This window comes from Symphalangus syndactylus, chromosome 5 (assembly GCF_028878055.3).
Source record: "Symphalangus syndactylus isolate Jambi chromosome 5, NHGRI_mSymSyn1-v2.1_pri, whole genome shotgun sequence".
Taxonomy (NCBI): domain Eukaryota; kingdom Metazoa; phylum Chordata; class Mammalia; order Primates; family Hylobatidae; genus Symphalangus; species Symphalangus syndactylus.
Window position 1 is genome coordinate 72,080,218 of NC_072427.2, and position 11,558 is coordinate 72,091,775.

General features: G+C 39.2%; 1 protein-coding gene across 2 annotated transcripts in view; it reads right to left on the reverse strand.

The window, feature by feature from the left end:
- The window catches only part of IPO8 (importin 8), a 74,063-nt gene extending 63,396 nt beyond the window's left edge, over positions 1-10,667 (reverse strand). The window contains exons 1-3 of one of the 2 annotated variants that reach the window (XM_055280238.2): positions 10,241-10,667; positions 5,222-5,303; positions 386-481 (exon numbers count right to left, since the gene is read on the reverse strand). In XM_055280238.2, coding sequence (XP_055136213.2) covers positions 386-481; positions 5,222-5,303; positions 10,241-10,324 — 262 coding nt within the window. In that variant the 5' untranslated portion in view covers positions 10,325-10,667. The remainder of the gene's footprint in view (positions 1-385; positions 482-5,221; positions 5,304-10,240) is intronic. The other variant, XM_055280239.2, reaches the window with a different exon arrangement.
- Positions 10,668-11,558: the final 891 nt, after the last annotated feature.

The following is an 11,558-nucleotide window of genomic DNA, read 5'->3' on the forward strand; positions in this document are numbered from 1 at the left end:
CTGGCCAACATGGTGAAACCCCGTCTCTACTAAAAATACAAAAATTAGGCCAGGTGCAGTGGCTCACGCCTGTAATCCCAGCACTTTGGGAGGCCGAGACGGTGGATCACGAGGTCAGGAAATCGAGACCATCCTGGCTAACACGGTGAAACCCCGTCTCTACTAAAAATACAAAAAATTAGCCGGGCGCAGTGGCGGGTGCCTGTAGTCACAGCTACTCAGGAGGCTGAGGCAGGAGAATGGCGTGAACCCGGGAGGCGGAGCTTGCAGTGAGCCGAGGTCGCGCCACTGCACTCCAGCCTGGATGAAAGAGGGAGACTCCATCTAAAAAAAAAAAAAAAAAAAAAAAAAAATACAAAAATTAGCCAAGCATGGTGGCAGGTACCTGTAATTCCAGCAAATTCCTTGAACCCAGAAGGCGGAGGTTGCAGTGAGCTGAAATCATGCCACAGCACTGCAGCCAGGGCAACAGAGCAAGACTCTGTCAAAAAAAAAAAAAAAACAAAACAAAACAAAAACAAAAAAAAACTAAATTGGGTAGTCAAAGCACTATACCATAAAGAATACACCAATACATTCTACATTAGCTAAAACATAAAAGAAATTTAGTGAAATTATGAACTTGACATCTGGTAAGTTCCTCTTTCGTTAGTTTTGAGTAGCTAAAGTTCTGAAAAACTGTTCCATCTATGATTTCAATTTATTTGGGTGAAAACAAAAATTATATAAAGGGGGATGTGTGTTAGGGTTTTCTTTTTTCCCTTACTTGTTTTTAATTCAGACCACACAGGCTCTAGCCCGATATGTTTTATCGGGTATAGTCATTATATTACGTAACAGTGACTGGCAAAGAGTACACATTCAATAAAAATGTATAGACTATTCAAAAAATAATGAACAAATGATCTAAGGATATGAACCAACCTGTCAGCAGTTCAGACTGATTTCACAGGATTTAGGGGTTTTTTGAGACAGGGTCTCACTCTATCCCCCAGGCTGGAGTACAGGGGCACAATCACAGCTCACTGCAGCCTCCACCTCCAGGGCTTAGGTGATCCTCCCACCTCAGTCTCAAGTAGTTGGGAATACAGGCATGCACCGCCACGCCAGTTAATTTTTTGTATTTTTGTAGAGACAGGGTTTCGACATACTGCCCAGGCTGGTCTTGAACTCCTGGGCTCAAGTGATCCACCCACCTCAGCCTCCCAAAGTGCTGGGATTACAGGCATGAATGCCCAGCCTGATTTCACAGGATCAATCTTTGCAAAAAGAAAAATCAACTATATTATTCACAAAATCATTTTGATCCCTATAGAACTAGTCTTGAAAACAAAGAAAAGCAACCTTTAGACAGTAAAAATACAGACATGGTAAAATCATGGACTTATTTATGATTTAGTCATTAAATACTATTAATATTAATTTTATAACTGAAAAGTTATAATTTAAAAATTATGGTGCATCAAACAAGACAGCTTTAAAAAAGGCACACTAATTTGTATATGCCTAAATAAATGTACAATGAGGTAAAATAAAATTGAAAATATATTAAAAAGAAAATTTTAATTACTATGATGGATAATTATGGATTACTAAGGATAAAGGAAAAATACCAAAGATAACTGTTACCATATCAACCAATAATCTAAAAACCTCCCTTTAATCATTTAATTCAAGTACCTAAATACAAACCATTTGCCAGAACTAAGAAACAAAGGACTAATATCATCTTAATCCAACTCATAAAGGAAATATTAAATTTACTGTATCTGTCTGGGTGTCTTAGAGCATCCTTGTATTTTAATAAGAGATTAAATAGAGCAGAAAATTTACAAATGGCACTTAAATTTAGGATAGTTATAATGTAGAATTTTATAAATGTATTTCAGATTCTATCATAGAAATGGCTGCTCTAAGATAGTTTTCCTACAAAATCCACTCACCATTTTAAGCATCATAAGTTGAAATTAACTTTCTGAAACACACACACACTTTTCTCCTTCAGCACCATGAATTGTCACTTAAGCTCTGGACCCAGAGACACAACTATAGTATTCAACTGGGTTTCATAACCTCAAAGTGGAGAAAGTACTGCTATCTCAGTGAGCAGAATGTCATGCTTTTGAGTTGATGTTTCTAAGTCTTGCTGTTTTTCACTGTAATTTTGTAGCCCTTCTCTCCCTTATTACTCTGTGAAAGGCTAGATTAGACAACAAATGTGTCAATTATATCGAAATAATATTAAATAGATTCTGAGTACAAGCTACAAAGCTTTCTACAAATAAAATGCATGAATGTTAATAAAAGCTTCTTAAAGTGCTTTTGGACTGATCAGAGGCATCTTTCTGTTTATTTCTAGGTTCTGCACTCTGCAATGCTGAGGTCAATCTTAACAAATAACCTCTAAACAAATAACCACAGAATGAATTGTTATATCTTCTCCCTGTCCATCCTTTGGAAATATAAACAAAAAGAAAGAACAAGGAGCAGGCAAACAGAGAAATCAAAAACCATGCTATTTTTTTAAATGACAGTCCCACATCTGTCACGACTGATGACCTCTTCAGGTCTCATACCTCTCAACCACCACTTTTAAATCCAAACTACTCTCTCCTTCTCATAGCAACTCCAAAATGCACTGAAGAAAGTACATTTCTGAGCCTAAATTTACATATATTAGAGAAATTTTACTAAAGAGTCTCTTCTCTTCAGAGGTAAGGAGTAAAAAATTAGAAACAAAAGTGATTTGAAATTCTGGATCATAACTATTCTAAATTTAAGATAGACTTCCTTCACCGTACATGATAATATTAATAATGCTATTATGCTTATCAACATCTCAAAAGAAAAGCAGCAGACCAAACATTCAAATTTTTTTGTTTTGCTTGGCAATATCAAAATACTTAATTTTTTCCTGTTTCTTGAAAACTCACAGTAAGGGAAGAAAGGACATTCACCAGTGAGCACGCTTGACGGTAGCAAGAACACTTTAGATTGCCCACAAGCAAAAGAGAAAAAGTATTTTGCAGATGTATTTCCACTTAACATTAGCATAATTTTTTTTTACAGCTTTATACAGGCTTTCTTTTAAAGCAAAAATCACAACATTCTTTTTTAAGTGTCATGCTAAAGATAAATTATCTGTCTAGGTGTCTTGGAGCATCCTTGTATTTTAATAATAGATTAAACAGCAGAAAATTTATAAATACCACTTAAATTTAGGTTATAATGTAGAATGTTATAAATGTATTTCAGATTCTATGATAAAAATGGCTGCTCTAAGAAGATTGTCCTAATAAGTTAGGAAATAATCACCAAGATAAACTTTATCTTGTAGTTAACAGATTTGAAATCTAAATTATGAAAAAACAAATTATGAAGAAAAAAATGCCTTTCAATGCTGTTTACATTTTACATCAAAACTTCATTAAGTTGTACAGAGTTGGTGAGGATTTGGGGAACCTAGCATTCTAATGCACTGTTGGTAGAAAATGTAAGCAAAAGCAACTCAGTGAGAAGATTCTAAATTCTAAATGTCATAAATATCCATTAGCCAAGCATTTCCCCTTGTTATAACTTATTCTATAAAAACACTCCCACAAGTACCTAGATACATATCCAATGACACTCATTTAGCATTGCTTCTATCAACAATGAAAAAAAGACAATAAGCGAAATGTCCATCAATATCAAATTGTTTAAGTAAACCATGGTAATTCTTACATAAAGAAATACAGCTGTTATAAAGAATGAAGTATCTATATGCACTGACTTGGAGCAATCTTCAAGGGTACATGGTTAAATGAAAAAAAGGAAACTGTAAAATAGCATGTGTAATATAAACAAAAGAATTGGAGAGCCATGCATCAAAGCTGATGGCAGTCATCTTTGGGTGTATTAAGAACAATGTAAGGTATAAACTGTGTTTTTCTAATGTTTCCATGTCATTAAAGGAAGACGTTAATGTAAAAACTTGTTTTAAGATCTTTTAAAATGTTATTTCTTAGATGCTTCATAGGAACTTTACAATAGCCCCATAAACACTTAGGTTTTTAAAATAGGTTCCATTCAACAAAACGTCATTCCAGAACAGCCCTATTTTATAAAACAAAGATGAAACAAGTCCGAATTATGGTTTCAAAAATTTACACAGAAGTCTTGTAAACCTTATAAAAGCAAAAAATAATTCCAACATCAGTGTTGTTCCATAGGATTTTCTTTTTTATCTTAACCACAAAGGGATCTTTTAGGAAATCATATATAGTGTTATAAATCTTCCCAAAGCTTAATATTTCTTTATCTTTTTATTCTATCTTCAAATAAAATTAAACACTTTCATCAGCACGTAGATTATGACCCCATTTCTATGAAAATGTTCATCTATCCTTCTACGTGAACACATGGAAAGGCTAATGTTCACCTAACGTTAATGATGTCATTTCTGAGTAATGATGGCCATTTCTGAGTGATGAATGTTGGGTAATTTTACTTCCTTCTTTGTGTTCTTCTAAATTGTCCAAATTACTTACGTGTACATGTCACTTACATAACAAGTCTTTTTAAATATTTATTTTTAATTAGCTATTGTTGTTTACCTCCTTTAGCTTTTATTATCTTTTGAAAACTCACGATACTCCAAGGCTCTAATTTTTAACCTTCTGGGCTCTAATGACCAGTCCATAAAAAAAAAGATAAAAGAACAACGAACAACATCATGAAACAATGTAAGATCCCACAGACTTAAAAAGTAAGTTTCACGTTTAAAACATAGTCGTGCTCGGCAGTCACCTGGGTTAGGAACATCTGTGCAACACATTACCTCCATGATTTGCCACGTAACAGAGCTTGAATTCACATATATAAATTCATGGTCTTAATCTATGGGCCTAAAGGCTAGGCTACCAGAAATCATAAAACGTTAGAAAGATTAGCTATTAAAATTGAGAAAGCTAACAAAAATAAGGGCAAAGTTACAGAGGCAAGGAATTGGTGGGTAAAAGGGAGAAGAGGAAAAAAAGGAGCTAGAAGATATTTGAGAGCTCAGTATCTACCTCTAAATTTATGGGGGAAAAGAAAGTGAGTTTTTAAGTCACTAGAAATACTTCATGAGTGCTAGTGCTTCCGAATTTTTCAATAAATTACAGATATGTAAAATGAAAATAAAACTCTCATTCTACTCTCACCTATAAATAAATGTATAAAGGACAAAAAACCAACTCACCTGCCTGTCGTACTGGGAATTCCACATGGTCAGAGACTATAATCCGAAGTAAACTGGGGGCAAAATTGATAATCTTGTAGGACTGAAATTACAAAGAAATGTTTTATAAAATAGGGCAATATAAGTCAGTAGCTTATAAGTTAGCACCGGTTACTGAATACATTACTGTCCAAATAAAAGAAAAACTTTTAAACTGAGACAAACCCCTTAAGGCAAAATGAAGATTACTAAAATACTTCAAGTCAAAAAATTTTCCTGAGCAGAAACTGATGAATAAAAGAATATGAACATTGTTATGATTTTTTAACATATTGTCAGAATGGTCTCCAGAAGTAGTATACCAATTTACACTCCCAACAGCAGCATATGATAGTGTCCATCTATCTAATACAGGTATCATCATTCCTTTGAAACTTTAAAATTTTATTAATGTTTTAAATTGCATTTTCTCTATTACTAAGGAGGTTGGATGTTTTCCTCTTTGTTGGCTGTTTTTTCTACAAATTCCTTACTCCCTTTATCCTTTTGTAAATGGAGTATTTGCTTTATTCTTAATAAATTCTAACAGCTATTTATGAATTTAAAATCTCAATCTTTTATTTGACCTATACATGGCAAGTATTTCTTCCTAGATTATTTGTGCTTCAATTTTGTTTATGGTATTTTTGACAAACAGAAAACAAAAAAAACAAAGGCTACAGGAAATAGGAGACCCAACAGAGCAAAACAGAGAAGATAATGTGACATAGCTGAGCATGAGCAATGGAGAGAAGCCAGTCCAGATTGGAACAGTGTGACTCACGAGACGGGGTTGAGCGCGCCGTCATCACCAGCTGCCCGCTACTGCTGTACTATCTTTTACACTTAATGCCTAAGTGAGCCTGTGGGGATGAAGCTCCTGCTCTTGCCCTGTGGCCTGGGTCACTTCACCCCACAGGTGTGCTCTACTTTGATCTGCTCCTGAGTTTGGCGATGGGGACCTTCAAAGCAAAAAAAATACAGAGCATCCACTTCTTCTGATCACGTTATATCCAGATGTACAGTACCTGGACTATATTACAGTCCTGTCACATTCCAGAGTCCACATATGCCTTTGTCCACTGACATTCATTTGAAAAGACTCAAATTCCAGTGAGGCCAAACCAGACAATGACCCAGAGAGTCTGTTCAGCTCACCCCTCTCCTCAGAGCCTGGATCTGTGGGGGCATCCCTTTCAATACACAGCTAGGTTTGGGCATATTATTCATTTTTTTAAATTAAAATAGCATCTATGAAGTACATGTTTGATTAAAACAATAATTTGGGGACAACTGGCATTTTAAAAGTATTAATCCTTTTCATCCAAGAACACTGTGCTTTCCAAATCTTTCTATATCCTTCAAAAAATTTTGAATTATAATTTTCTTCCTTTCATCCTGTGTAGTCTTCAGATCTCAAATCTGTAGCATGTAAATTCTTTTTTATCCATAACTGAAACCATCAGAATTTTAAAGCAGTTTTTAAGAAAACAGATTTGTTCTAACAACAGTTGATAGGAGGCAAAATTAACACAGATTCACCCAGCTTTCACCTTCTACATATGCATTATAACTCATGTTTATAACTTTGTAAATACTGAAAGATCTTGTCATGAATCAAAGATTAAAACATCTATATAGTTTATTCTAATCATAAAAAAACTGACTTCTGTTATTTGTTTAAAAATCTTATTCCACACATACAAAATAACCTTTATACTTAAATAAATGCTACTTATTTGAAAGTAATATACCTATTGAAGAGACTACTTTTATGTCAACACTGTTGCCATTGTACACATTTTGAAACTCCCCTTTTTGCAACTGTTTGCCATTTTAAAAAATTTCAGAAAACTTGTCTACTTTCAGCATTGATTCATTCTATGTTAACTTGGCCAGCTAAAACATTCAGAGATAAAGTCAGATATATTTTCATACTACTTTACTCAGAAATAGTTACTCAATTCCTTTGTGCCTCTTCAGGCTTCGAGTTTCTAAAAAATAAATAAGAGTAACTTCTCAATGATTTCCTGAGGATATTTTGTATCTGTGAAGTTTTCTGCAAATAAGCAGTTTGCTTAACTAAATTCTGCATTTATGAGAACTCATAAAGCAAAAAACTGATGTCTCCTCCCATCCGGACTCACAGCTCCGCTGCATTAACCTTTCTAGTCCTCCAGCACGCCAAGTCGAGGGCCTTTTCTGAACCGTTGTTCCTCTCTCAGCTCTTTGCCTGGCCCATTCCTTCACAAGATCCAACTCTCTACTCAATGCCATTCTTCAGAGAATGGCTACACATCCTAACACTCTTGCTCGGGCTTTACTCTCTACAGCACTTATGACCTGAAGTTATATTAGTTACTTGTCTGTATCCTCAGCTCCATGGGAACAAACTTATACCAATATCTGCAATATATTAACTCAATAAATATATCTGTGCTATTTATATAAACAAATTATCTTAATAAAGGGTAATGAAAATGGCATGTACACATGCATGGAAAGCAGAGATTCCAAAGCTTGGCAATGCAAGTAAAAACTTATTTCCCTACCGAGGCCATGTGAAGGATAATTTATCAAAAGACGACACCTTTCTGGATGAATTACTTAAGCAAGGTACCTACCCATTCCTATTCCTCTATGCTGCCACTAATGGGACTTCTGGTCTATAGAAAATGAGGAAGATGTATAGGGTTCACTCAATATCCTGAGATAAAACTACAAATACATTTTCTCATAGAAACAATATCACAAATAGCAGTCAGAAAACTAGTCACTAGTAACAGAAAAATGCTGGCCTGAAAAAAATATATAGCTCCAAATGAGAATTTATCCATTGGAACATAGGCTATGGTGCAGAAGCGGCTTATTTTTCTAAACGGCAATTGACAGATCCATCAGTATACCGCTAGAAGCTGCTCCCATTCCCTATGCAGAACGTACTTGCTAAGGGGAGACCTAGACTAAAGTCAAAGAGGTGGGCCATAACCACTTACGGTGATTTACCCACTCATTTATCCAACAAAGTCGGATGTTACAGTGGTGACAAAGGACAAGCATGCAAAACCCATCATCATAAGCATGTTTTACTACACGGTTAGGTGACATTATATTTGTTCTACTTACAGCCGATTCAAAAAACCTTAAAGCATTTCACTATGCTTTATATAAAATATAAATGCTAAATGAGTGGTATAGCAATTAGCTACCTTTAGAAATTGCTGGGGAAATCACGGTCTGTGATGAGGTGGGACACTACGGGGCAGGGCAGAGTGATGACGGAATGGATTTGGATTGAACTACCATCAAGAGTCTACGGCCATACCACCCTGACCGTGCCTGCTTTTGTCTGAAATACCACGCGAAAAAAAATAGGATTGGGTCTTAAATGTCTCCTAGTTCTGCAGGCTTTCTCGTGTACTTTTTCCACTTCTATAACATCAACTGTACTTATATACTGATGAATCAGAAAGAAATGAAGGTTAGGTGAAGGGCAGGGAAGTGTAACCTGATATCAAAGGAACACCTGGCCTCATTGTGAGACGGTGGTCATAAACAGGCCAACTCCCCTGTTCATACTAGTAGACTGCAAATTCAGCTCCTGTTTTGTTCTTCCTAACTAACCCCTGGATTACTATACTTCCAGCCAGCCAACATACAGTACTTTTACTCTGCAAAGCCTGGGACAGGTACTGACTTTAACTTCCCCCTATGCTAAGTGACAGTCCATTTCTTTTTCAGGCACCAATACATTATCTTTGGGCATTAGTTCAACCCAACCTCCTCTCCATTGGCAGTTTTCACGCTCACTTTTATCTCTGGAGAATCCTGTATTTATATCTACTCCAAACTCCACCTAGATTTCCTATTAAAATAATCCCTTTCAAAGATTCCCAACACGCAGCTGCTTTTTAAAGTCAATTCCAACAGAAACATTTACTTAGGACAGTCACACTTTAGTCACACTTCGGGAGGCACAGAATCACCTGGGGGAGCTAGTGAAAATACAACTGGCCCCACCCCCACAGTTTCTGATTCGTTAAGTCTGGACTGAAGCCCCGTAATTTGCATAATTTGTAAATTCTCAGGTGATGCTGAAGCTCCAGGTCCTGGGCAAGGCTTTGAGAACCACTGATTTTGGAATATTTACATTTTACAGGTTATCACAACCTAAAACAGCTGTTGCTCCATCCCAGTGGTAGCTGTTATTCCCAACTTTTTAGTAAGAGGTCTGTGATTCTTAAGTACCGGTAGGGAAAAAGAAATAAGGTAGAGTTTGGGATCATTAAAATTTTGAAGTGTGGGGGTAATGCTGGAAAGACGTCAAGGCTAATTAGGAAGAACAGGAGACGGAGAAAAAAAGAGAAGTCTTACACATTTTAGCATTTATAAGAAATTTCTCCAAACACATCTTACTTTGATGTGTCTTAGATAAAGCAGTATCACCTTGAAACTGCCTATTCTTCCCAGAGCACTCTCCCAACAGCACTGCCCCGCGCTCCGCAAAACTCGGCCAATCCATGTCAAAACAGTCCTGCCAACCCGACAGGAGGAGGCGGTGGGCAGCGTGCTCCACAGCAACACCTAAGAAGGGCTAGGTCTGGAGAAAAGCTGAACTCACATTTGAATTGTAAGTAAAATTCCCACCTGCTCCCCAAGTCCGCGTACTTAAGGAAAAGAAATCACACCCTGAAAACACTAGCACAGGTTGCAAAAACTGCTTCTTGCGGACCAACTGGGCTGAACAAACTGCACTGGAGAAAGAAGACGACACGGAAAGGTGCAAAGGTGGCCAACAGGTGCGCGAGCTGCTCGGCAAAGATCCTGGGAGCCCAGCTCCACTGGACCCGGGAGCAGTGGGGGCGGAGAGCGGGACCAGCCGTGAGGCGTCAGCCCCAGCCCGGTGGGGGTGAGGACGAGGGGCGCCGGGGAGGGGGAGCCCAGCCAGCCGGCAGGGGCGCCCCTTCGGCGGAAGAGGGTCGCCGAAGGCCCTCTCCTCACCTGGTTGAGCTCGTTCTCGGCTGCAATCCGCAACTTCGGGTCGATGGTGCCCTTCAGCGCCTGGATGATCCGGTTGAGGTCCATCTCCCCGGGTGGGGGCTCCGCGGCCCCCGGAACAGTAGGCCGGACTGCAGCTTTAGTTTTCTTTTGACCCTCTCAGCCTCCTCTTCCGCGACCCCTGGATTACCTCACACCCCACCCCCCGCCACCGTCGCCACCTGCGGCCACTTGCTGCGCCACTCTGACTCCGCGCCCCCTGTCCTCCCTTTTTCCCCCCGACAACTCGCTCTCCATTCACCCTTTTACGACAGCCGGTGGGAGGCGGGAGAAGGAAGAAGAGGAAGCAGAGCTTCCTTTACGGCGGCCTCTTCCCCCGGGCGTGAGGCTATGATCGCCTCCTGTCGGCGGCCCCCATGCTGCTGTACGGAAAGCGGCCTAGGCTTCTTTCCTGGAAAGGAACCTGCGCTCCCGAACTCAGGCAGGCGGCCGCCATGCTTCCGTACGGTAAACAGCCTCCAGCCTCTTCCCAGGTGAGGAAACTTGAGCTGGCCGGGAGTCCGCTTACAGCTGCTTCCAAATTAAGCATATCTGGATGGTGTGACACTTTTTGTTTGTGCGAGAACTGTATGGGCATCGCAACTGGGGCTGTTCCAAGATAGACTTGTTGGGACCTTCAAATCATGTACTTTACAGGAGGACAGGGTTCCTCCGTGTGTGGGAGTCATCGTTCATTCATTTATTCGCTTTCACTGAACATTTGTTAAACATACATTTTTGAACCGGAGTACTAGGATTTTTAGGTACCACATTATAACAAGATGAATTCCATGCAAGTTAATGTGAAGGAATTCACAACCTGATAGATGAGACAAATATAAACAAAAAAATATTTACAGTGTAGAAATGATAGGGGAGTGCTGGGAAGGGAAGAGCGTGGTCCCTTTAAATGATAGGGATGGGCGAAGTGAAGTGCTGGGTAGAGGAGTGTGTGGTCCCTTGTTAGGGCTCCACGCCCACCGACCTAGGTGAGGACTGGCACTCCTGCCTTCCAGCCCAAATGTAGCATTTCCCAAGACCACCCTGGCCTGCCACTCCCCCATACTGTGCCTATGAAAAGCCCAGACCCTAGCAGGCAGGCACACAGGCAGCCGGACGTCCAGAGGAGCGTAAGGGTGGAAGAAGAGGAGCTCGCTGTCACATCCGCAGGCCATCCACGGGCAGAACGATGCGGAGTTTGGCCTGGGCAGTCGGAAAAGAGCCCGGGCCGCCAAGGAGCCCAACTTCAGGGGAAAACCATTTCCCTTCTGGGTCCCTCATC